The sequence below is a fragment of the Panthera pardus genome, unplaced genomic scaffold (assembly GCF_024362965.1).
Source record: "Panthera pardus isolate Hobbes unplaced genomic scaffold, ASM2436296v1 HiC_scaffold_12, whole genome shotgun sequence".
Classification (NCBI taxonomy): Eukaryota; Metazoa; Chordata; class Mammalia; order Carnivora; family Felidae; genus Panthera; species Panthera pardus.
Genome location: NW_026526677.1, coordinates 37329027 through 37357021, shown reverse-complemented (window position 1 = coordinate 37357021; position 27995 = coordinate 37329027). Strand labels below are relative to the sequence as shown.

The 27995-nt window shown below is 35.8% G+C and overlaps 1 protein-coding gene across 4 annotated transcripts in view; it reads left to right on the top strand.

Annotated features, from left to right (window-relative positions):
* Positions 1-27995, top strand: part of GAS2 (growth arrest specific 2) — a 130363-nt gene that overhangs the window by 34071 nt on the left and 68297 nt on the right. For all 4 annotated transcript variants that reach the window (XM_019456549.2, XM_019456547.2, XM_019456548.2 and 1 more), the window contains exon 4: positions 17049-17190. In XM_019456549.2, the coding sequence (XP_019312094.1) occupies positions 17049-17190 (142 nt within the window). The remainder of the gene's footprint in view (positions 1-17048; positions 17191-27995) is intronic.

Here is a 27995-nt window from a genome sequence, read left to right as displayed (position 1 = left end):
TATGCATGCCATTTCTTAAAGCAGACCATTTACAGGTTTTATAACAAGAACATTTTTAAGGGGCTGTAAATTCGAGGAAAAATGTTCCTTTTTAATTTGAAAATGTCTGAGGATTGCTAGATGATTTAAAATGTAAGTACTCACCATATGTGTGTGTGTGGTCCAAGGTATGTGGTACTGGTGCATTGCAGAGTAATGGCATAATGTTTTCTAGATGAGGTAATTGAGTTTATAGTATGTAGAGCTCTCCAACTGTATAAGCTTTTAGGAGCTGCCTACATGAATACCTGCTATTGTTTTGCTTAGCAGTTTGAAAATGCATTACATATCATGCATGGAGCTGTCTCGTATGTGTTTTGTGTTTATACCTCTTTGCTGGTCATGTCTGATTTCCCACAGGCTGTTTGTCTAATGGATGCTCCCTGTAAGAAGTAATAATGCAGCAATTCCTGTATCTTGAAGCCAAAACTAAAATAGAAACAAAACAAAGAACTTAGCTCTATCTACAGTTGTTAAAAAGAATGAAACCTCTGAAGTAAAAAGGAAGAAACGAATCTTTTTTTCTTTTTACATTTATTTATTTTTGATAGAGAGATACAGAGCACAAGTGGGGGAGGGGCAGAGAGGAGACACAGAATCCAAAGCAGGCTCCAGGCTCCCAGCTGTCAGCACAGAGCCCAGCGCGGGGCTCGAACTCACAAACTTTGAGATCACGACCTAAGCAGAAGTCGGACACTTAACTGACTGAGCCACGCAGGCGCCCCAGGAATCTTTTTTTTTTTTAAAGGTTTATTTAATTTTGAAAGAGAGAGGAAGATTGAGAGACAGAGTGTGAGTAGGGGAGGGGAGAGAGAGAGGGAGACACAGAACCAAAGCAGGCTCCAGGCTCTGAGCTGTCATCACAACCTGACACAGGGCTTGAACTCAACAAACCACAAGATCATGACCTGAGCTGAAGCTGGACGCTTAACCGACTGAGCCCCCCAGGTGGCCCAAGAAGGGAATCTTAAAATGGGAGTGAACTGACTAAATTCTGAATAAGACTAGGGAATTTCTTGAGAGGCAGTTTTGTACTAGGTGTTATAAAGGCCAATAAGTCACCGACTCTGCCTTCTAGATCAGAGACAATTATTTTTGTATCCTGCCTTCTTTAACCATTGGGTGAGGCCTGCCAATCCTTTTTCGTGATGATGTTTTTAAATGCATGACATTAAGGATTATAAAACACAAAATAGAGGGTATCAACATTTTTTGAAATATGCTTACTACATTATTAAAAATAAATATTAAAGCACAAGTTAAAAAAATAAGCAATGTGTTTGCTTATTTTTATTAATCTGGCATTGGTTTTGAAGATACTGTAATTTTTTAAAAAAATGTATTTCAATTCTATTGTAGTTAACATACACTGTTATATTTGTTTCAGGTGTACCATGTAGTGGTTCAACAGTTCCATCCATTACTCAGTTCTCATCATGACAAGTGTACTATTTAATCCCTTTCACTATTTCACCCATCCCCCACCCCCCACTTCCCCTCTGTTAACCATCAGTTGGTTCACTCTAGTTAAGAGTCTTGTTTTTGGGTTGCCTCTTTTTTCCCCCCTTTGTTCATTTATTTTGTTTCTTAAATTTCACATATGAGTGAAATTATATGGTATCTATCTTTCTCTGACTAGCGTATTTCACTTACCATTATATCTTCTAGATCCATCCGTGTTGTTGCAAATGACAAGATTTCATTCCTTTTATGGCTGAGTAATAAGATTCCATTGTGTATATATATATATATATACATATACATATATATATATGTATATATATACATATACATATATATATACTACATTGTTTCATCTATTTATCTATCAGTGGACACTGAGGCTGCCTCCATAATTTGGGTATTGTAAATAATGCTGCAATAAACACAGGAGTTCATATATCTTTTCAAATTACTGTTTTTGTATTCTTTGGGTAAATACCTAGTAGTGCAATTACTGGATCTTAGGGGACTTCTATTTTTAACTTTTTGAGGAAACTCCATACTGGTCCTCAGTGGCTGCACCAGTTTGCATTCCCAAACAGTGCATAAGGGTTCCTTTTTCTCCACATCCTTAACAACATTTATTGTTTCTTGTGTTTTTGAATTGACATTGGAAATCATTAGATCAGAGGGGTACTTATATTTTTAATTTTTTGAGGAACTTCCATTCTGTGTTCCACAGTGGTTATACCAGTTTGCATTCCCACCAACAGTGAACAAGGGTTCTGAAAAATACTGTAGTTTTAAAGTAAAAGAGAAAGTAAACTTAATATTTCATGTATACATTCTAGACATTACATTCATAATAAAAGTATATTGAAAATCAGAGGAGAGGGCAGCCTGGGTGGCTCAGTCAGTTGAGCGTCTGACTCTGAATTTTGGCTTAAGTCATGATCTCATGGTCATGGGATCAAGCCTCCCATTGGGCTCTGCACTGAGTGTGGAGCCTGCTTAAGATTCTCTCTCACTCTGCCCCTCTCCCCCACTCTCACACTCTCTCTCTTTCTCAAAAAAAAAAAAAAAAAAAATTAGAGGAGAGTAAAAATAAACATAATATTTTGCTCATCTCAAGTTCATGGTCTTCCCAGACCAAGAACTTATTCTGGATGATCACAATCTAGTGAAGAATAGTGTTATAGACATACAAAACTCAGAATAAACATATTTTACACAGGTACAGTGGGAACATTAAGACAGGAAAGATTAATCTCTATATTTGTATGTATATGATAAATGCATGTACAAATGTATAAAAAACATGTGTATGTATTGAAAATCATAAATGAGGAACCACCCCATATTTTGTTCTATGTTATCATATTTGCTATGTTTAAATATTTTTTAAAGTTTGAGAAGTAGCTATCTGATCTTTTTTTCAGACTTACTGAATACCATGAGATATGATAATAAAGTAAGCTTTTACTAAGTACTTATTCTCTGTCAGAGTAAACTTTTAACATAGATTAAATCATCAAATAATTTAAAACTTATATCATATCATGCTATTCCTTAGCTGAAAATTCTCTAATGGCATCATGACTCACTTCAATTAAAAGCCTAAATCTTTATGATTACATACAAGGCCCTACATACTCAATTTCCTAGCTAACTATCTGATCTCGTTTCATGTGACTTTCCCCAGACTCTGCTTTGCTGCAGTCATAATGACCTCCTTGGTCTTTGAACCCAATAAACAGGTCCCAACTACCACAGGGCCTTTGCAATTGCTCTTCTATCTTCTCAGAATATTTTTTCTTCAGAAATATATATGACTTGCTCCTCACTCCCTTTAGGTCTGTGTTCAAATGTTGTCTTTTGGCTGATGCCTTCTCTGACTTCCCTATATAAAGTCTTTCACAGATGATCTAGAATTTTCAATTGATAGATATGTTTTGAGTGCTGTATTCAAGATACTGATAAATAAAAGAAAGTGTAAAACATTCCTGTCCCCTCTCAAAGGGCTTAGATTCTAGTTAAGTTAATAAAATATGAACATGTAAGAATACAAATATAAATAAATGTTCAATAAATGACATATATCAGCAGTTTGTATCACCATGCCATCCATTATATTGATGCCATTCAATCAATTATTCAAAAAACATTTATTGAACACCTAAAATATGCTACCTTGTAGAGTAGCAGGTTGTTAGGAAGAATAACATTAACCAAATAGTTAAGCTAACAGTGCATTACAACTGTGTGATGTGTAAGTATGGGAAAATCCAAGTATATGGTAACTTTAAAAGGGCAATGTTGTAGAAAGGGCAGTCTTGTCGAAAGGACTTTTATATTATTTTGCAGCAGGGATGGGAATTAGCCAGACAGAAAGGGGATCTGGAATGTTCCAAATATGGAAAATAGCACATGGGAAAAGCCCTCAGTTGTGGAGGTGCATATGATGACTTTAAGAAACTAAAAGTCAAGCAAGTGTTTGGATACTAGCATGTAATATTAGTGTCCAGAATGAAACCAGAGCCAAATCTGTTGAATGTTGGCCTGTATATTAAGAACAACAAATAAGCTTCCCACTTTGGCTCAGGTAGTGATCTCACTGTTCATGGGTTCGAGCCCCATGTCAGGCTCTGTGCTGACAGCTCAGAGCCTGGAGCCTGCTTTGGATTCTGTGTCTCCTTCTCTCTCTTTCCCTACCCCACTCACTCTAACTCTCTCTCTCTTTCTCTCTCTCTCTCTCTCAAAAATAAATAAATGTTAAAAAAAAGATTTTAAAAAAGAACATTATGCCATTGAAGTATTTTAAACAGGGGCTTGATAAAATCTTTTAAAAAGATGACATTTGCAGTGTGGTGAATGGGTTGGAAGGGAGAGATGAATATGGAAGTAAGGACCTCTGGTAGGAAGCTATTGCCCTGCTTAGGAGAGAGATAATGACCATCAACCTGAGGTGCTCGCAGTGGTACTGGAAAGAAGCACGTGGTTTTGAGATCTATTGAAACTTGGTGGGACAGGGATGGAAAATGTTTCCCTTCTTCCTTTCTAGGGTCTTTGGCTAGTCTAATAATTAAACTGACCCAAGACAGATTAACAGACAGAAAACAAATTTAATTTCATATGTTTGCGAGTCCCATAAAAATATATGACCCAAAGAAGTGACCAAAGCAGGAAGCTCTTATATATAGCTTGTAGACAAAGAAACAATACGTTTGTGAAGAATTGACAAGACAAAGGGGTTTGGACTTGGGAGTAGTAAATTAGTGAAGAAGAAGCATAGAGCTTGTTTACATAGACTTCTTGGCCCTAAATTCCCATTCTCTGGTGATAAGGATGCTGTCTTCCCTCCTGGTACCTTTCACATGGGAGATTTATCCCCTGCTTGTTGAGAGACCAAGTAAGGTCAGAGCGCCTTTCTTGCTCTGGCTGTTTCTCAAGTATCTCTAATTCAAAATAATATGCCAAAAGGTGAGGGAGATTGGGTTTCATATGTGAAGAAATGGATGGCGGTACTTTATTTTACAATTGGAAAAGCAGGGGAAGAAAAGTTTGGGGAAAAATCATGGGTGTCTGTGCCATATACCCTCATGGGTATCCAAGAGTTATGAGCCCTGTGGGCTCATCTCACACCACTCTTTACATTTCTGCTCAAGAAAAGATATAAGCAAATGAGTTGGCAAACTTACTTGGGCAAAGAGGTAAGGGAAGGACAGAGAGAACCCTTGTGTCAGGGCTGTGTGGTGGGAGGGAGCACGAGGAGCATCAAAAGTGGGAGTAGAGGCTGGTGAGCCTGTAGGGAGCATTGAGGTCCTCTGCTAGGTCTGCAGGTAGGAGTGGAGCTAATACAAATCGTGGAAGCTGTACTAGAAGGAGCTTTGCTTTATCCTAAAAGCACTGGGACGCTAAATTTGCCTTTTTAAAAGTCTACTCTAATTGGAATGTGGAGAACAGATATGAATGCACAACATAATAATGAAAAGAAATTAGAAGATGGATAAAAACAAATTGTGATTAAATCACCATACTAATGTAGAGCGTCTGCTTTAAATTTTTTCCCCTAATTACAGATGTGACGATGTAACTATTTTTCACTTCTCCTCAGGGCATTCTTTGTAAAAAGAACTGAAAGTAGACACATATTTGAAAAAAAAAATAACATTAATCGAAGATAAGCTGTGGTCTAGGATAGACACTTTCCAAAACATCTTATTTAATTCTCAAAACATGTTACAAATGATAGATCTGAAGTTCCAAAAGGTTAAATAGATTAACTAACTTCTTGATGACTCAGTCTGATTGCTGATGAGTTGTAGTTTCAAGGCTTAAGCCTTTTCTCTTTGATTTACTAAAAGTTTAACATTTCCATCATTCAAATTTACTGAAAGTCTAGGGAGCTATCCCTATTGGTGAACACTTGTAGTGTGCCCAAAATCTGTAGTGCAGTGAAGTTACCAAAACAAAGTGAGAGAGAGAGAGAGAGAGAGAGAGAGAGAGAGAGAGAGAGAGAGAGAGAGTCTTTGCTCAAAAAGTGTTTGGAAGTATGCTAGCCACTAAAATAAATTGGGTTTTCTGGAATCCATTCAGGAAACAATCCTTGGACTTCTGACAATGCTTTTCTTTGTTGGATATTTTAGAGATGCCTACCAAAAAGTAGTTTTAGCTAAAATATTAGCATCAGTGACTCTGTGAACTCAAAATTTGCTGCCAATCATTTTAAATTATTATGTCTTAAAATGTACAAAACGTTAGTGGGAAATGAAAAATTCAAGATGATGAGGGTAGGGGGTAAGCTGAGGGCAAAGTGCAGGCTAACAGCACCCCCCCACCCCCCCCCCCCCCATGGGACGCATATGATACTCCTTGAATACTCCAGGCTATCCAAAAACAGGAAAGGACAAAAACAAAAACAAAACAAAACAAAACAAAATACAACTGGTTAAACAGATAAGAGTCTCCACCAGTTTACCAGAAAAAGGCAATCCCATCATAGCCTAAAGTCCAGGAACTTCCTACTGTCTTAATGTTAATGCTTTGCTAGAGGGAAAAACAACCTCAGTTTGACAATAGCTAGGCCTCCAGTAAGTCTTTAGCATATGAAAGTTTTTTTGGAAACCCTTTCTCCCTGACTCCATTAAATGGTCACCCCTCCCACAGCCCCAGTGCACCTCTTAGTGCCCATGGGTCCTGTCTCTGTGCTTTATTAACATCACCTTTTTGCACCAAAGACATCTTCAAGAATTCTTTTTTGTCCGTCAGCTCCAAACCCCATGAACCCCAAATCATCCCAAAACTTCGTCACAAGATACATCTGATAAGACTTTTCTTGCTTGTTTCCTTAATATAATTCCTTAATTTTAGAAGGGACACAGAAAACTAACATACATTCTCAAGAACATGTTTGAAACTATCATCAATTTGTTTGAGCTCCTATAATTAATTAATAATTAAGAAATCTGAAGGACTGCTCTGCCTAGTATCCAACAGCCCTGTTTTTTTCTCTGTGAAATCTTTCCGGTTCACAGAGTAAGTTTCTCTTCTTCCGATTGACGCCTGACTCTTGAAGTCTTGGTACTCTAGCTGTGAAGATGGAGATGGCAGAAGAAAAAGAAATCAGTTATTTTTTACTTCCATAGAATTATCTAAATTTTTTTATTCAGTCCTTTAAGTCACTGTCGACAACAAATAACATAATTATTTTTCCAGAGGATATGTGTAGTTGGATTACTTATTAGTTTATATGTTAAAATCGTTTCCTGCAGGCAAACACATGCATCTGTCTATAGATTCAATTGTTCAGAGTCAAGGAGTTTGCCCATCAAAATGTCTAGATTTCCAAATTCTTCTAAAAAATTGAAATGTCTAACAACATTGAGACTGTGTTTTTTATGGTGATGTCTTAGACTTAAATAAATATGTCGGCCCCTCCTGGACTGGTATGAGTTCTTCAGATTTCCACAATCCCCACCACTCCTTATAATCTCTGGGAACTAGCTGCTTCATTCTTTTATTTGGTCTGCCTGGCCACTTCTGGGCCTTTGAGTTTGTAACCCTGGTTGAGATTATAATATTGGCAATTCTCGTAAGGTATAATTATACCTTTTGTGACTCAAACCCAGTTGACTTTTCTGGTCTCATTTTCTCTTCTACGTGCATTTTATGCTCACCCATAGCAGCCATCCTGGTTGAGGCTTTGTCAGATGTTTCGCTTTAGGACAGTACTGTCCTCATATGCCTGTTGAGCACTTGAGATCCTTCAATTGTGTAAATTACTGCCCCTTTCTAAGGCTTTCCTATCATGATGTTCAATCAGCCCCTCCCCATTCAGGTTGAAATTTCCCAAAGAGCTAAATTTTAACTTCTATTTAAATACTTAAACTTCTATTGTATTTCTTATCATAAGAAGTGATGATTTTATTTATTTATTTATTTATTTATTTATTTATTTATTTATTTATTTTTGATGATTTTTTAATGTTTTTTTTTTAATTTTTTTTTTTAACGTTTATTTATTTTTGAGACAGAGAGAGACAGAGCATGAACAGGGGAGGGGCAGAGAGTGAGGGAGACTCAGAATCTGAAACAGGCTCCAGGCTCTGAGCTGTGGGCACAGAGCCCGAAGCGGGGCTCGAACTCACAGACCGCGAGATCATGACCTGAGCCGAAGTCGGATGCTTAACCGACGGAGCCACCCAGGCGCCCCTTTAATGTTTATTTTTGAGAGAGACAGAGACAGAACATGAGCAGGGTTGGGAGGGGGGTGCAGAGAGAGAGAGGGAGACACAGAATCCAAAGGAGGCTCCAGACTCTGAGCTGTCAGCACAGAGCCCGACGTGGGGCTCGAACTCACGGACCCCGAGATCATGACCTGGGTTGATGTTGGACATTTAGCCGACCGAGCCACCCAGGTGCTGCAAGAAATGATGATTTTAAAGTCTTTTTCTCAAAGTCACTGAGGGTCTCTGAAAAGCAGCCTCGGCTTTATCTTTTTTGTATTTCTGTCTGCAGTGCCAACCGTTACAACTGATGTGGAGCTATGATTTAATAATGATTGCTTGAGTTGATTCAGATTAAATTATTCCTATTCAGAATTAGTAGCTGTGCCAGTTAACTGAATTTTAAAGGGTAGGACTAGACTTTTGAAATTTTTAAGAAGCTAATCTCCGTCTGGTCATATGTAAATAATTATTTGGGAGAACAGAAGCTTTTCATAGTAGCATAGCATTTATATAATGATTCCCATGTGGGTGTATATGTAAAATTAGGCACAATGTACATAACAATGGAAACAATGAATTTTTTTTGTTTAACACCAAGGTTTTTTTTCTCCTTTGTGAAGCATTTGGTGCTTTTAAACAACTATCAATAACAATAATAACTTTTTTATATACTTTAATTTTTAGAGCAGTTTTAGATTCAAGGCATACTTGAGCAGGACATACAACTGGATGGTACATTTGTTACAAATAATGAACCTATATTGACACGTCAATATCACTCAAAGTCCATGGTTATAATAGGATTCAGTCTCCTGTTGTGAATTCTGTGGGTTTTCACAAATGTGTAATGATGTATATCCACCATTATAGTATCTTACAGAATAGTTTCAGTTGTTCAAGTATCTGACTCTTGATTTCTGCTCAGGTCATGATGTCATGGTTTGTGGGTTCAAGGCCCATATCAAGCTCTGCACTGACAGTGCAGAGCCTGCTTGGTATTCTCTCTCTCCCTCTCTCTGCCCCTCCTCTGCTCATGCTTGCCCTCTCTCTCTCCCTCAAAATAAATAAACTCAAAAAACATTTTTTTTAAAGTTAGTTTCACGTCTTAAAAATCCCATGTGATGAATCTTATGGTGAATCACCTATGCATCCTTCCCTTTTCCCTATCCTTTAATTATTTTACTGTTTCCATAGTTTTACCTTTTGTATATAATTAGAATCATGTGATACGTAGCCTTTTCACATTGGCTTCTTTCGCTTAGTAATATACAGTTAAGGCTCCAACATGTCTTTTAAGGCTGGATAGCTCATGTCTTTTTTTTTTTTTTTAACTTTTTTAATGTTTTTATTATTTATTTTTGAGAGAGAGAGAGAGAGAGAGAGAGAGAGCATGAGCAGGGGAGGGGCAGAGAGAGAGGGAGACACAGAATCTGAAGCAGGCTCCATGCTCTGAGCTGTCAGCACAGAGCCCGACGTGGGGCTCAACCCCACGAGCCATGAGATCATGACCTGAGCTGAAGTCGGATGCTTAATCCACGGAGCTACCCAGACATCCCAATAGCTCATGTCTTCTTAGTACTGAATAATATTCCATTGTCTGGATGTATGTAGAGCAGTTCCATTCACCTATTGAAGGGCATCTTGGTTGCCTCCAAGTTTGGGCATTTATGAATAAAGCAAAACTGCTATAAATATCCATGTGCAGGTTTTTGTGTGGATGCAAGTTCTCAACTCATTTCCATCTTAACTTTCCATTATCCATCTCATCCTTTCAGCCTGAAGTTTGAGCACTAGGCTTGGATTTCATTGCCAGCATCAGTTTACGTTATGCCAGAAGTAATTTCAGAGGATTCAAAATCTTAACATATTTTCTACATTTATTTAAGTGATTTCCTCATGATTTACTGGGTATACCAGAATTCTGATGTGAGAAACCTTTTAAAAAATATTTTAAAAATTTGTGTGAATATTTCTATGCCATACAGCATGGAGATTACACCAAATTTTGCTCTAAGACCTGTTCTCTCTAGGGTAGAATATATCTGGAGAAGGAAAGGAGAGAAGAGGTTCATTTTGAGTTAAATCCAGTGAGTTCAGTTGTGACTGTACTAAATCATAGCTCACTCTGTCTGAGGCATAAAGTCCTATTGCAGAATTCCCAGGAGAGGTTGGTGGCACCAGAAAGAAGTTTCTCCTATTTTTCATTTTAATAATTTTGATCTTAAAGGATACAGTTTCATCCTTTCCAAAGCCACTTGGTAGTTCTGTTTAGATACCTTGATACTGTGAATGTTCGAATAATTTTATTGAGAGGTTTTCTTCCATAAAATATATCAGTGAAACTAAAAGCAACAAGGGGATACAAGTGGAGACATTAATTCCATCATGGAAAGAGTGACTTTATTGCCTGTGTGTTTGAACAGTACATTCTATATACTCTTTGGAAAAGGAAAGATATTAGTTCTTGGCAATTTCCACATCTTCTTTTACGTATGCCTTCTGTTTTATATCTGAAATGTCTACTAGATGCAATCAAACTTTGGTGAAGAATGGATTATTTAAACTACTAGTATTAAATTTTCAGTTCTCTGCATGCAGAGGACCAGAGATGCCATTCTCTCTATTCTCTTTTTAGTTTGACAGGGGAGAGAGAATACATATTCTTCATTTTAATGTTACCTGGCCAAAAAAATGGGAAAATAAATCAACTGCTGAAATATATTAAATTCCAAGCATTGGTGAGCTATTATAGAACAGTTAGAAGCATATGGGTATAAGAGATTGAATAATTTGATTTAAACTATGTATGAGCTCAATTTTTTCATCTTGGAAAATGTAGAAACTATTACCTACCTAATTCAAGGCATCATTTTTTTAAAGAATGAAATAGGATAATCTATATGAAAGTAAGTTTTGTGTGCCTGAAGCATGGTTGTCACTCACAGTTTTAATCCTCTCTTTTCCCAACCACCATATGATTCAGACCAAAATAAATAAGTCAGTACTCCTTGTAAGTAAGGCACTAAGTAAGATTCGGGTTCTCTAGGTGTAGGCTATTGTAAGAATTATAAATAGATCTATAAGTACTATATGTAATCACGCTGCCCTTTTGAAGCTACAACACTCACAACCTTAACTAGGACATACACAAGTTGAGCTCTGCAGCATATAAGTTAACTCTTTGTAGGTGACCAATATAATTGTGTGTCTCATGTAACTATATCCAGGGGAACTATTGGTTTTGAGGGTAGTTGAAAGAAATGAAAATGGTATTAGTTCAAAGGAAACTAGTCAAGTGGCCAAATATTGGACCCTCAAACCCCAAAAGCGGCTGTCCTTTCTCTATTATGAATGTGCTAATAGGGTAGCCATAAGCCACATGTGGCTTTTGAAATTTAAATGGATTTTCCCAGTTTTATGGAGAAATACTTGACATACATCAGTGTTTATGTTTAAGACATGCAGCGTTATGGTTTGATTTACAGATATTATAAAACGAATCCATCATAGGTTCAGCTAACATCCACCATCTCACAGAGATTAAAATGAAGTAAAATTGACAAATTAGTTCTCTAGTTGCACCACAGTTCAAAGTGTTTACTAGCCCCATGTCACTAGTGGGTACTCCCATGGTAGTGGAGTAAACTTTATGAAACACTTGCTTCTGCACTTGAATTATATTATTTAACTCACATTCACACACGTATACCCGATGAGATGCATTGTCTTCTATGTGCATTTGAACAGGAGGCTGAGGCACTGAAACATTAAGTCATTTGCCCAGAGTATCATCCCAAGAAGGTGAGATAACTGACTGGCCTCTAAAGCCCTAGCAGATAATGGAAAAAATTAAAAGCCTTTAGAAGTAAATTTAAATTCTTTTTATTGCATTCTTTTTATTGCAACCTAACTTGCTTGTTGCCAGAGGGGAATGGGAAGACACTTTGGAATTGAAACCATTCTTTTGTATGTTAATCATCCAGTCTATAAGTATTTTGGGGGCCATGAGTACATATCCTGAGTTAATCCCACTGAAAGAAAAAATATAAACATTTAACTCGATACTAGAAAAATTAATGTGCACCCCGTTGACTACTTGCATGTGATCCCATTGATTGAGAGTCACTTCTCATTTTGCTAACACAAAATATCAAATCCCATGCTATGGAGGCTGGGATACAGTAGCATGACTCTTGCCAGTGAGTCAGTGAGCCTAAATTTTGACCCAGTCTCGGTTCAGCGTGGTGATTATTCTGTACTCACCCTTCTATATTCAGTAACTTTCAAAAACAGTTCAAAGGTGTTACTTTGATTTTTCAGTTATACATTTCTTAGTTTACAGAAATAATGTAATGTATAAGTTATCCTATGAATTTAATGAATTTTAAAGGCCCTGGAAATGTGCCCCCTGGGAATGTAAAAACTCTGATACGGTGTTTGCTCCTGCCCTACATTGATTCCAGTCTAGTTTGAGGGGTCAAGTCTTAGCATTCATGCAAGTCTTACCATTCATCAGTCAGGTTTTGGGGACATAATGAGTAACAACACTGCCTGGAAAAACTTACATCAGTAAATAATTGAGATGGTCTATAATTTAAATGTTGTAGGAGTTGTTTGAAGAGGTGAGCAGTAAAGGGAAAATTAATATGGACGATATGATGAGCCATGTGGGGAGGTTCCCTTTCAAATCTCTAGTTCTTTAGGGCAGAAGTATTTCTCTCCATATCTATGGTCCATTTTCAGCTTTTCAAGTGTACACATCCATGATTACTTATAGCAGTTCTCTGTAATAAAACTCTTCTTCAAGATTTTCTAGGCAAGGAAATAGTTCGATTTTATCCAATTTATTAGTTTTTATTTTGTTCACTGATATTAAAGAAGAGATCCAGAGTTGGTTCCCCACCCCCCACCCCAGGATTTTCATGAAAACCTAAAGAAATTAACAAGAAAATAACAGGGAGAACCTGGGTGGCTCAGTCTGTTGAGCATCTGACTTCAGCCCAGGTCATGATCTTGTGGGTTGTGAGTTGGAGCCACGCATTGGGCTCTGTGCTGACAGCTCAGAACCTGGAGCCTGCTTTAATTCTGTGTCTCCCTCTGTCTCTGCCCCTGTCCCACTCGCACCCTGTCCCTCTTTCTCTGTCTCTCTATCTCAAAAATGAATAAACATTAAAAAAAAAAAAAAGAAAGAAATCACAGAACTGGAAGAGATATAATTGCCAAGGTGTTCAGAACTTTATAAATACTTTGGTATAAAATATGTCAAAAACAATTTTAAGTTCAAAAGGATTGAGGGCTGATATTATTAAATCATTTGTTCTGTAACTCAAATGAAATCAAACTTCTGCCCTAGGACTCTTAATTATAAATGACACAGTAACCCTGGAAAGACCTTTGGTTTGGGGGTGGTGTTCAACCAGGAAGAATATTAGATTCTATAAGTATGCTACTTCTCTTAGCCAGTGCACAGAGATCCTTATTCCTGGTTATGTGTTATGACCTTTATAGGTACTGTGTGTGAGGGCTCAATTAGTTAGCCATTTGGACCAATGAGGATGACTTTTTCAAATTTTACCAAATAAAACATTTCATCTGGATGGAGATTGGAAGTTTCCTAAGTCTTCAGGTGATACAGAAGCACTAAATCTGACAGCTCCAGAACAGAAACAAACACCCTATAAATCACTTAAATAACACCTTGTTAGATTGCTATTACTATTGAATTCCTTGCACTGGAAATTCCCAAGTTATGGAGTATCAGTAGCCATCTTTCATTTTATTTAGCCTACAATAACTTTCATGTCTTCAAATATGAATGAATTTTAAATAAAACTTACATTCAGGTATATGTTATGTAAATGACTTTGTAAGGTTACAAGCTTATAGGGGAAAAATGCTGTTTTCATTTCTGTGCTCAGTGCTTGTCCTTGTAAGTTCTTCAAGAGTAGGCTGAATGATATTGAGGGCTTGTTTCTTGTGAGTATTCTCTCAAAATGTGTCCCTTGGTAGATTAAGTGTCAAATCAATCTCTAGCTTCTCGAGTGCAATATGGATATTGTATTCCTTTCTGCTATACAAGCTGTGAGCTGTTATGTCCTTAATGTGCCCTTAACTGTGTCAAATAGTTTATAATTTCTAGGTTATACTTCCTATATGAAAACTCGTTCCTATGTTTTAAATAGCTTTACATGTTATTTCTTTCCCCACCCAGGGATAGAGGTGGTAAATCTTTTTTTTTTTTTTTTTTTTTTTTTTTTTTTTTTTTTTGAGGTGGTAAATCTTAACGTGGCTGTGTTTGAATCTGTTGATGTTCTTTCTTTAGAGATGATCTTTGCCTTAGTCACATCATAAAAAACTTTATAGTCACCTCTTAGAGATTTTTTTTCCCCAGAAAATCCTCTTTTATCTTTGAATGATACAATTGGCTGATTTTGACGATTTAATCTGAAAATATTGATAAAATAGTTAAAGTCATTTAAAATCATCCTACTCAGTTTGGAAATATGTAATGAAGTAAATGAAACTATATGCATCAATCACCTTCCTCAGTGGTAATTACGATCAATTTAATGCATGTCATTCTTTAATTTTCCCTAAACTAACATTATTTAAGTTAGTATGATATTCATATTTATCATACAACATATTTATATGCAACTAAACCTTATATATGGCCATCTGTATCTCTCCGTATATAGTGTGTGTATGTATACACACATGTACACACAATCATAAAATGAAACTGTGGTATACATATCTGTTGGCAAATTATTTTCAAGTACATACTGAATATCTGTATAGTTCAATATACATACATTTTTTTCCTTACTTTTTAAAAATAATTGCTTTGCGTTCCATTGTATGTATACTGTGTATTATTCCACCAACCAACCCTCTTTTGACATATTCTTGTTTTTATATTTTCTGTTCAACATATACTTGTATATATATTTTTAACCCCAAATGCTATTATATCTTTAGGATATATACTTTGAAGTGAATTGCTAGATTTAAGGATATATATATTTTAACTTTAATAAGTAGTGATTGATGGTTGTGAATATTTTTTAGAGGAAATATTAAACTATGCTATTTCTGATTGTTTTTACAATTCATATAGAAAATCATTTCTTTGGGATGCCTGGGTGGCTCAGTTGGTTAAGCATCTGACTCTTGATTTCCACTCATGTCACGATCTCATGGTTTGTGAGATTGAGTCCCATGTCAGGCTCTGCACTTGAGATTCTCTCCCACTCTCTCTGCCCCTTCCCCACCCTGTGCACATGCACCTGTCTGCTCTCTCTCTCTCTCTGTCTCTCCAAATCAATAAATAAACTTAAAAAAAAAGAAAATAATTTATTTCAAAACCATTACTTACCCAAAATCGTTAAGGGGTTATTGCTACATAAGTAGCCCCATACATGATTTATGTATATGGCAGTAATGCCTAAAATATATAACTATAGACATATTTGTGTGAAAAAGTCTTGATCATGTCTCCTCTAAGTTAAATTCAGTCGGCAAGAAAAAGATAGACCTTTGTGACTGGACAGACACAGACTTTAAGTGAGGTAGTAACTGAATGTTTTAAGTATGTGGCTATAAAATCTTTGGACAGGAAGAACTCTAGTATGATGTTAGCAGGACTTCACCAATCTACTAAGGCCACTATCTCATTTTTTATAGCTGTTCCTGCAAATGAACTCAACAATCAACAACATTTTGCTTCTATTTTTTCGTTTACAGTGAATGGAGGAAACATTTATTTATGAATTTAAATCACAAAGTGAATTTCTCCCCTTGAGGCAAAGCTCTATGTAGCCTCCACCATGCAAATGCATTGTTCACTCTTTCCCATCACATAGAATTGCATTCTGTGACTTCCTGGAATGCCATGGAAATTGATTATGTTCTATTAAAGAAAGAAAGCCCACACAGTTCTTTATAACACTTGTTATGGTACCAGTGGAGATTTCCTGGCTAAAATTTTATGACAGACTGTTAATAAAAAAGTCTGTCCAGGTTCACACCCTCCCTTTATCTTAAGAATTTTCTTATCCCAGAAGAATGTCAATATGTTTCAGGGTCAGATAGCAGAAATCCAACCAGAATTGTTTTTATATTATAATGTAAAATATTAATAATATAATATATTGATATATGTGTATGTATGTAGGCACATAAGAATGCAGGTTTGTGTGTTACATATTATCTATCTTCATATAGTATATTTGTGTTTCATTCTTTCACAAATGGAAAATACATTTATAAATAATTTGTGAGAAGTAATGATAGAGTACTTGGATGAAAGATAAAGCCAAAAAAAAATTAATACAAGAGAAAGAAAAGAGGCAATCTGAGCCAGGGAAGGGACTTCTGTGTATTTCTACTAGATAGTAGAAAAGGCAAGGATTTGTTTATATGGACAGTTTTTTAGAATTTTTTTTTTAAGTTTATTTTGAGAGAGAGAGAGAGTGAGTGGAGGAGAGGGGTAGAAGGAGAGAGAGAGATCTGTGAATGCCAAGAGGGCCCTGCACTGTCAGTGTAGAGCCTGATGCAGGGCTTGGACTCACAAACCGTGAGATCATACCTGAGTTGAAATTAAGAGTAGGATGCTTAACCAACTGAGCCACCCAGGCACCCCTATAGTTTCTTAATGGCATCTAAATGTCATGTGCATTTCACTTCCTTTTCTATAGCTCTTCACTAACCTATTTATTGACATGAGGTTATTCTAAAACATTTTGTTGAAAACATAAATGTTTACTTAATGTGCTGCTGTGATGACTTTGCCAGACTTTCCACCAGAGTGAGATTTTTTTTTTTGGTTTTTTTCAGCGTCTGCCTTTGAAGAAGATCCCATGCAAAGCCTCTGCGCCCTCAGGCTCCTTTTTTGCCAGAGACAACACAGCAAATTTCTTATCCTGGTGCCGAGATTTAGGGGTAGATGAAACCTGTCTGTTTGAATCTGAAGGTTTGGGTATGTATTTCCTTCAGAATTTTAGCTGATAAGATTATTATGTATCTTTGTCATAGCTATCAAAGACTTTGTATAGCTATCAAAACTTGTTTGTGTGGTCATTTCACAGGTTAATTGAAAAACTTCATGTAAACTTGCAGTTTTGCTGTAAACTTGAATCTTTGAAGGTAGAAAAATATGCATGCCCTTTTACTGTTTGTCACTTTATGCATGAAAAGATAGGAATATGAATAGTGCCATTCTTTCCAAGCTAAAATCATGTATGTACAATGCAAAATTCAGGTATTTGGAAAATGTAGGCTTCAATTTTACCATCAGGCTCTAACCTGGACTAGAACAGCAGCTCTATATGTCTGCTACAGCCATAAAGGCACCATTGTCTTTTCACCTCTACAAAAGGATGAAACACCATTCCCTGTAAACTCTATCTTTGTTGAAATGGAAGTTTATTTATGTATCTATTTTTAGTGAGTTAAAAATCAGGTAAGCAAGCAGGAGATTGGGATAATTGAAGATGATGAAATAAAAGATACTTTAGTGTCTAAACCTACCCAGATAATTATGGGGTTTTTGACTTGTTTTACTTTATAATTGAATTTTGGCAAATCCACTTCCAGACCATAGAGCAAGCTTTTGTATTTCCTTGGGAGGAAACATACATTGAATGGTTCAGTGTTTTGACAGCACTTGATAGGCTACTGTTAAATGTTGAACCCTCCTGTGTCAGCTCTGCCCAGTATAGCTCTCGCACGTAAAGTATTGGAATTAAAGTCCCATTATAATGAAATAGAACTGAGTGAAGAATGGAGACATCTGTGGGGGAAGGATGGGAGCTTTGGTTCTTTTGCCTGAGGCTTTAAAAATCAATTCACAAAATCACATAATACCAAATATTAGCATCAAAGTAAGCGGAGCATCCTTTAGAGAGAACAGGTATACAAATTGCCTTCCAAACGGTGAGAATAACCTTTTGCCCCGAAGCCTCACAAAACATTTCCCTGCTGAACCCAGGAAAATTGATGGTTAACAGCTAAAATCTTACTCATTTTGTATGCTTATGGAAATTTGTGTTTGTACTAAGAGGAGGGAAGGTGATGTGGAAAAGATTGCCATCAAATTTCTGAGAATTCTCTCAGCAGAGAGGAAAATTATATGAATTTAGATTAGGAGAATATTTTATACTATACCTGAAAGAAAAAATAAACTGGAAGAATTGCACAGTAGCCTACCATACACAATCATGTGCTTCTTGAATGATCGTTATATAAATGGGCTTTGACTACTGTTTCCGCACATTAAAGTAAACCAACCTTGGTGGAAGATGTGTGTACGTATATCGCTCTTCTTCAGTCTTCTGCTAATTTTACAAATAGATTTTAACTTTCATGTTTATGGGAAACTATATGAGTGAGGAATTATAGGAGGGGATCGTGGTGGAATTGTTCACACACACACACACAAATGTTTGAAAGATCAAATGAATGAACGATAAGTTAAAAAATTCAGATCTTAGTCACAAGGAGTATACTCTTCCTATGTGGACAAACAACATCACGATTTAAAATTCTGCAGTGCCCTTGCGTTATAAAAGGAACTACCACGTGGGGAAACTCCTCTATTACTTGAGCATTTGTTTGTTGTACTGGTTTTCATTTAAGAAACATCTTTTTCAGTGACTACCCTAGGATGAGGAGGAGCTGGGAATGGGAGTGTGATCTTGTCTCAGTTTTCTCACTGCCTCTGAGTTCCTTTTGTTAATTGAAGTAATAAAACTTTTGGTTGGAAGCCAAGAAGCTTGGATGGCTTTTTAAAACCCCATTCAGATAATAAGTAATACATTTTATCTTGAAACAATAAAGCCTAAAGCAACTGTATAATAAAGGTCCTGGTATATAAATACATACTCTGCAGCATATAAAATTATGTCAAGTTGAATTTTGCGATGACTTAGTTCTTCACTCTGCTTGAAAAAGAAAAAAAAACGCTGACTTTATAAAAAGAAAATCCAAGATAATTTATGCATAATAGCTACTGAGTATTTTATTGAAACCTCTTTCATTTTGAATATCTTCTATATTATAACTTGCAATTAAAATGTATTTATGTATCTAAGAAAGTTTAATGACACCAAGTTTTCGAGTAATTTTTAAGCCTCTCAGTACCAAAATAAATCAGATAGTTGGGCTTTCTGGTATGTTGCTCAATGAAAGACAAATTTGAAATTTCTGCTGCTCAGAATAGGACATGAGGTGAGGTATAATAGACCCTGTGGAGACAGAAGGGAGCCAATATTATAGCGTTGACTTTAGGATTATTCAGAGAAAGGAAACAGCTGTGCCCATAGATGCTAATGATAATCAAGAGAAGGACAATGAGAAATTCCATTTCCCCAAGTGGAACCCTTTCTTCTTAGATTTTTCTTATTATTCACTGTGGGTAAGGAAGTGATTGAGTCACTGCCGATGGCCTTGGACTCCGGATTGCAGAATTGACTTTCTTGCAACAATAACGCTGTGTACTCTGCTTGATGTCTTTTCACACTTCACTTTTGAAAGAGAATTTAGGGCAAGCGTTTTTCTTTTTTCCTACCTCAAGATTTCATTTCAGTGACACACAAGATGAAGTGCATCCTTTGTGTCCTGGTGTTTTGAACAGCAAATAAATGAAAAGATGCCCTGATGAAGGGGAAAAATCTGTTTGAATGAATGATAAAGTAGATCACTGTCCTGAGTGTGTATCAAGAGGCTTCTGTCTTTAGCTGTTCAAAGGTCTTTGCCTGCATAAAGCATTCTTATCTTTGTGGCAACTGATATGCTACCCTCTGTTGCAGTGTTTCTTTGTACAGTTATTTGCAAGGGGATCTAGATTCCCAACTCACTCAATCTGTTCTCTTTCCACAACAGCTAATGACAAGAAATCTCAGTGGTGGGGAAGGTATGCCAGGGATGAACTGGAGTGTATGGATAGCGGCTGACTCCATATGCTTCTCTCATGCTTCTTGTCTTTTTGATTCTTGGCAGATAGCTTTTTATGCCACCCGATATAATCACATACAGGGTATAACCTGCAGTTTATCTTCTATGAAATTCTTGATAATTTTTCCTCTGTGAAATGTCAACTCTCAGATCATAAATTCACTCTATCCTAAATAGTGTTTCAGAAATGAGGCAATAGAAAAACGGACAAAAGTCATGAACAGCCTCGTCATAGAAGACATAAAAAAATCTAAGAAAGATACAAAACCTTAGCAATAAGGTAAATGCAAATAAAAGCTATGGAAAATTAGCAAAATAGAAGAAAATTATATATTTAGGTTGAGTGTGTGGGAAGATAGGATCTTCTATACATTGCTGAAGAAAATTGGAAATAGGCATGCCTTCTTTAGAAGGCAATTTGGCCTTATGTATTAAAGACCTCACAAGTGTTTATTTATTTATTTATTTTCAGCAAATTGTTCTACTTCTAAAAGTTTATCCAAAGGAAATAAGTAGAAGTAAGCACCAGAATGCCCACTGAAATGCTTTTTTTTTAAATAATAGTAAAACAAGGGGAAATGAACTGACTCTATGACATTTAGTGATATCTTAAACAAACTAGAGGCATCTGTAGATACGAACCAAAAATATTGCTGAGACTATTTAAGGATATAGAAAACCTACAATCTGCTATGAACATGAAGTCACACATATATAGTAAATGACCATTAAAGTATTTTTAGAATTTGAAAGAAAGACAAACAGAAATCGAGTTATAAACGATATTATTTTCTTCTTGTTGTCTGTTAACAAACATCAGTCAATAGCGGTGGCATGCCATCTGAAGTATGAGCAGTTAATGTTATTTATATTAAGATATCATTGGAACCAATTTGCATAGAGAATTATTTGTTGGCCTAGAATTGTACACACTGAGAATTGTAAGAGCTATTTCCCATTGTCGAAGTTAAAGTGACATTTCAAGTGTTCGGCGAATTTTATACTGCTCTAAGAATAGACCACGTGGATCTTTGTGTGCTCTGCGGGACAGGCTTTACCCTTACAGGTCTGCATATAATGCTCAGCTACAACCCCCACTGTTCAAACCACGCTGTCATATAGGTCAGTGGCTAGAGGAGATTTGTTTTTTTTTGTTTTTTTTTTTTCATGTCTCACAATTGGTTTCATTGGATTCTTTAAAAATATTTAGGATTGTGCTTTCGATTCAAAAGATAAACATGAATGCTTCCTTAAATTTAATAGTATGTAGTTTATCATTCTAAAGACGAAATACTCCCACCAATAATTATTTTAAAAGAAATGAACTTTTCTTTTAATGGTGGAGTAAAGAAAAAATGTTTAGAAGATTCTAGGTGTGAAAGCATTTCGGTTTTCAGTCTATAGAAGTTAATAGAATGTATTAATATTCTCCCTAATAATAAATATAATAATTTTCAAAGGTTAAATATTTTAACAACCTTTTGTAACCCAGTGCTGGATATTTTGATATGGTTCATTTTTTATCATTTAAATTAAACCAAAAATCTATGATATACTCTCAGTCTTAAAAAGTTTTAAGTTATGAATTCCCAATATTGATGCTCTTATATGAATTTCTCTAAGATATTTTAAGTAAGAAATTATTTCATTCATTAGCAATGTTCTTGTATAGGGGATTTATTATTTGTAATTTATTTTACTATGCTAATTTAGAAATTTTCAAGTGTAATTATTTTTCCCAGAGCCTTATTTACGTTGCTCAATATGTATACATTCCAGGGAGCTGTGAGATGGGGGGGTGGGGGGGGAAGGATGGGGTGGGGAATACTTTAAAAATGCATAATGTTGTGTTTGCAGTAATTGTGTCTATATCATTATGTCATTGGATGATTATAGGATTTGGAGGCCAGTGACTATCCTTCATCTATTTCTCAGAGAAAGAATCTACTCAGCAAGAAAAGGGTTTGCTATCTGTTGTGCTAGCATGCAAATGTGTGTGATTTGCTCTTTATTTTTATTTTCTGTGTTTGTGTTGGCTGTGTGGCGTTGTTTTTTGTGGATGCATGACCCCAATGAGTAGTTTTACAAAATCCTTTCTTTTACTGAACCTTGGTCAAGCACTGTTCTATTCACAGTATTGGTTTGATGTTGCTGCAGAAAACTAAAAAGGATTACGTGTGGACTTTTAAATATTGTTCTCCATTTTATAGTTTAAAGTCACTTGTTAACATCAGAAAAGGAATCTATGCCTATCTTCCAGTGTTTGATAAATCATCTCTTGTTATTATCTTGTTATTATGGACTCTAAGAACATTTCTATGGAAAAAAAGTTATATTAGTTTTATTAGTATAAAATAAAATATCCTTTTGTTAGGATGACAGTTTCAAGACATCCATTCAGCATTTGGGTTATTTATATTCAGTTTCTTTCCCAGAGACAATTATGTTAGACTTTTGTTTTTTTAATTTTAATTTATTAGCATCTCAGTTCACATTTTTACTTTTGAACTCAGAAATTCTTTCCAAATTTAGCTATTTGCCATATGCCAGGGCAAAGGTATGAGAAAACAGTACAGAATCTGATTGAGAACTAAACGTCTCCCTAGAATGATAATTACATCAAGACTCAGCAAAGTCAAGGTTAAATTAGGGAAATTAACAGCTTTCTAGCTTTTCCAGGATCAAATTTTTGCTGTACAATATTCATTACTAATAACTATATGCTCAATAATGGTAGCTAGGCAGTGCACGTCTAACCATATCTACTTCTCCAACAACCTTCATTTTATAAATGAGATCCTGGGGCCCAGAGAATTAAATAACTTGCCCAATGTACACACCTTCTCCATTTACCTCCAAAGATCATGCCCCTGTGTTATAGAAAGTTATGCTCTGAGTTAATTTTAGAAGTTCATATGATTATTTAAAGAGGAAAAATAAAGTGTAACTACAAACCAAATTAGAAAAGATTCTTGCCTCTAATTGCTGTTCTGAGTGTTAGTGACTTAACCCATTAATTTCACATGAAGTCCAGTACTAAAGAAAGGAAGGACATCACTTGGTGCAGGACATTTCTTGACTCAGTGGCAAAGGCACTTAACTACATTTCATTCTTTACATATTCCATAACTGATGAGATTATGAATGAAATATTCTTGTTTCTGTGAATTATGTGGATGTCATAGCCTTTCTAAATGTGAATAATGATTCTGAGAAATCTGGGTACACACACACCCAACGTTTATGAGTTGGTGAGATTCTTTGCTTTTTCTTTAGCTTTCTTGAGATCAGTTTCAAGGCACCTAAATTGCTGTACTATCCCTAATTGCCCCCTACCTTTAAGCTGAAAGGTTTCTGCATGGGTCTTACCAGGAGTGACATACAGGGAGCAGTTTGTGACTAGCCCTTAAATTTCTAGAATTTCTAGGAAAACATTTTTAGTACTTTATTAATCCTGGCAGGAGAGAAATGCCCATAGTACCCATTAAGGGCTAATTCAATGCATGAATTACTTTCCCTCCATTCATCATCATCATCACTGCTATCTGAAACATTTGTAGAGCATATTATATATAGCAAAGCACATTGGAATCTTTTTAACAAAATAGAGGAATTATAACTGATGTTTAATGTTTATTTTTGAGAGAGAGAGAGAGAGAGAGAGAGAGATAGACAGAGTGAGCAGGGGAAGGGCAGAGAGAGAGGGAGACACAGAATCTGAAGCAGGCTCCAGGCTCTGAGCTGTCAGCACAGAGCCTGATGTGGGGCTGGAACTCATGAACTGTGAGATCATGACCTGAGCTGAAGTCAGATGCTCAACCTACTGAGCCACCTAGGAACCCCTGACTGATGTTTATTATAATAATCACAGCATTGATTTTACAACCTTAAAGTGCTTACTCATCCCCCGGAGAACTTGTTTAATTGTAGATTCTGATCAGTAAGTTTGGGGTGGGGCCCAATAATTTGTAGTTTTATTCAGCTCCCAGCTGATGCCAATGCTTCTGGTTTGTGGACCCCAATCAAGTAGCAAGGGAGTCACATTTATTGAGTACTTGCTATATGTACCAAGTGCCCTTCACCTCATCAGGAAGAACAAGTAGAAGGCAAAATGCCTGTTTGAGAGATGAAAAATTATGCAGCCTGGGCTAGAACTTCATCCTTCTGACTTCTAGTTAACTGTATTTCCTGTTATACCACTTTTCTGAGTATTAGAGCCTTCCCTATTCTGGGAAGGTGGACAGCTATTAATTTGTGATATTTTCACGACTAAACAATATTCAGTCAAAAACATAATTGTATTTCAAATTTCCTTCCTAAATATAAATCTAAAAACCGGTTTCCCTCAAAGCCAATGTGTAAATATTGTAGTCTCTAATGTACAGACACCAAATAGACAACACAATTTTTCATGCTTTTGTTTCTTTGCCCATGTGTTGAAACTTAATACATTTAGCTAAACTATACATTTATGGTTGAATGCATTTTATACTTGCAGATTCTGTGACATTGAAACTCTACCCTTTGCTTTAGTGGAAGGCCTCATTTCTATTCCTGGAGCTAGCAGCACTCCATTTGACATTTGATGCCCATGAGATTTTTATAGAATCTAGGTTATAAGACTGAGTCTCTTGCCACATATTTTTGAATAGGGATCTGTGTTACTTTCCCCAGAGGTGTTCTGCATTCTGCTTTTCTTTGAGATGGTTTTGATTATTAAAAGAAAAACCTCAATGATAAAACCTTTGGCATAATAATGACCATTGACCAGAGAGCTTTTGATTTGTTTTAAAAAGAATTTTTTAGAGGACAGAAAAAAGTAGTGATCCCCTCTTCTAACTTAAAGCAAAAGACCATGTAAATGTTTCGATGACAGACTGAAAAAAAATGTTTTCTACTCTAAACTTCAGCATAAGTAGAAGGTTTTCTTAGTTTTTTTGAAAAGATGAATCAGTAAAGTGATTTAACATAAATATACTTAGGACTCAATACAAAGTCTTTAGTTCAAATACAATATACTAAAAGCCATATTTTTAATCATTGTGACAAAGACATGCCTTCAGTAATACATAATCAACTTAGGTAATTTACTAAACATGGACTCATCTAAATTATTTCATTCACAGATACAGGAAAATTAATGTAAGGTGTTTGCTGTTTCACAAAATCACGTATTTTAATACAATTGTTACTTAAGCTCTGTATTGAGCACAAACTTGTAATAGGTATAGGATATCTGCTTTAAATTTCTTTATATGCTGACCAAATTGACCTACTTAACCTGGCATTTGATTTAGATTGATTGATTTTTAATTATTTCTGATATAAAATAAATGATAAAATATTCAAAATACACTCATTATAATGGGACCACTTTAAATTATACACATTTTACCACTAGTAATTTTTTATTCCAAAGTTTTTTTTAACGTTTATTTATTTTTGAGAGAGAGAGAGAGAGAGAGAGAGAGACAGAGTGTGAGTGGGGGAGGGCAGAGAGAGAGAGGGAGACACGGAATCTGAAGCAGCTCCAGGCTCTGAGCTGTCAGCATAGAGCCTGATGCGGGGTTCGAACCCACGAGCCATGTGATCATGATCTGAGCTGAAGTCCGATGCTTAACCAACTGAGCCACCCAGGCACCCCTATCACAGAGTTTTTATAGTGCTTAGTGTAGTGACTAGTATCTGATTGGTGCACACACAAAAACATGTTTTTAGGGGAAAAAATAAGTGAATTATTGTTGGCTAAGCTAAATGAAGTTAATCTTTAAACAAAGAATTTATAACAAAAATTTAAAAAATAATAAAACTAACCTCGGGAAAATCTTTCCTATGTGCCAAACACTGTGCTAAGAATAACAATAAATATTATTTGGCTTAATCCTCGCAAAAATATTGCAAGGTGTAAACTGTTGTGTTTCCCAAAATGAGATTTTATAGAATAACTGCTCAAGAGAATACAGCCAGTAAGCATGAACACTCACACTCAGATCTTTGTGATTTGAATCTCTTTCTATTAACTTAGTTTAGAACTTGTTTCAGTGCAAAAACCAAATAAAGTCACCTCTTTGGAAAATTTAGATACTATTTAAAGACTTTTGAATTTAATTTTATAGCAATAGGGGAAGAATATTTGCTTTTACCATTAAACAAACATTGCCATAATTTGCATTTTCTCAAGACACCAGGTAAGGTTTTAGTCTTTACTTAGTTCACTGTCAAAACCACTATCATCGCCAGATGATTGTCATCATCCTTGAGTTTTGAGATATATTATTTATTGAGTCATTACTGTTTTGTGTTAAATTATGCACCTGTACAGATTCATCTCATTCATTGCTTATTAGTCATCAGATACTGTTTTTTTTTTTGGGGGGGGGGGGCGGTTGGCCATTATGAGTCAGTTATAATATGCCAATTAAAAAAGCCATTAATATATGAGGCAATAGCACAAGTGGGTTTTTGAAGCAATGTTTTCCTTTATAAAATATATTTCCAAGAAAACTGGGCAGTAAAATATTATCATTCTACTAGTTTTTCCTAAGAAATGATGCTGAAGAAGAGGTTCATTTGTCTTAAATTGTATAGGCTGAATCTGTTAAGGATATGAAGAATCATGCAGTTACTTTTTAGTTTGCCAAAATTAATTTTCTGATGAGTCCATGGTAGATTCAACATCTGAGTTTGGGCATGCTAAACCTGTTTTAAATTGATTAGCTCAGTTGAGGAAGCAAAGAAGTACACAACAGCAATGTGTCTTTCCTTTAAATTTTTTTTTTATTATTTATTTTTGAGAGAGAGAGAGAGAGACAGAGAGAGAGAGTGGGAGGGGCAGAGAGAAAGGGAGACACAGAATCCGAAGCAGGCTCCAGGGTCCGAGCTATGAGCACAGAGCCCGATGTGGGGCTTGAAGTCACCAAGTGTGAGATCATGACCTGAGCCAAAGTCGGACGGTTAACTGACTGAGCCAGCCAGGTGCCCTAGTAAAGTGTCTTATATATCACATTGTCTTTCCTTTACTAGCCACATGATTGTTTTTTTCAGGATGAATTTTATTTTCCATAAAGTGTATCTATCCCAGTGCTTACATAGTCCTCAAAATATGTATAATGAGTTGGTTAAGGAATCAGTATAGTTGGGTCAGGTATTACTTTTTATATCTGGGTGTTGACTGCACATTGACACAATTTGGTCAGTTCACTAGTAATTTATATATTTTGACACCATTTCCATTAAGAAACGCATGAGATTTTATCCAGATCTCCTGGTGCGGTAGCCACTTGCTTCACACAGCTTTCACCGAAGATGAGGGTATTAACAGAGCCTTGAAAATCTTCCTCTCCTCAGTTTTTGTATATCCCTTTTTCCACTCAAAACTCCTATTTATTATTTTGTTCTATGGACAGCGTATTTTTTTAAAGACTGAATCAGAAAGAATTGATTATCTAGACAGGAAGATTGATTTATTTGTTAGATTCTGCTTTCCAATGTTTGTTATTGTTCTTTTTTTGAAATTGATGCCTATGTGATATTACAGTCCATATGTTATATTGCACTGAAGTCGATTTAATATGTCAAAAGTTGTGATGTTTGTATCATTCCAGCCAGGGTCAAACAGTAGTGCATTTGAAATTGGAAGTAGTAAATATCCTTATTTTAAGATCTTTTAATTAGAAATAAGTTTAGGTTTCTTGATTAGGGGAATTCACTGAAGGTCAGCTAAAACTTATATGACCAAGAATTGAAATAGTCTATAATTGAGATTTTTCCATAATTCTGTCTTAAGGAGCATTGTTGGTGGGAATAGAATTTAATTTAAAAGCTTTAAAG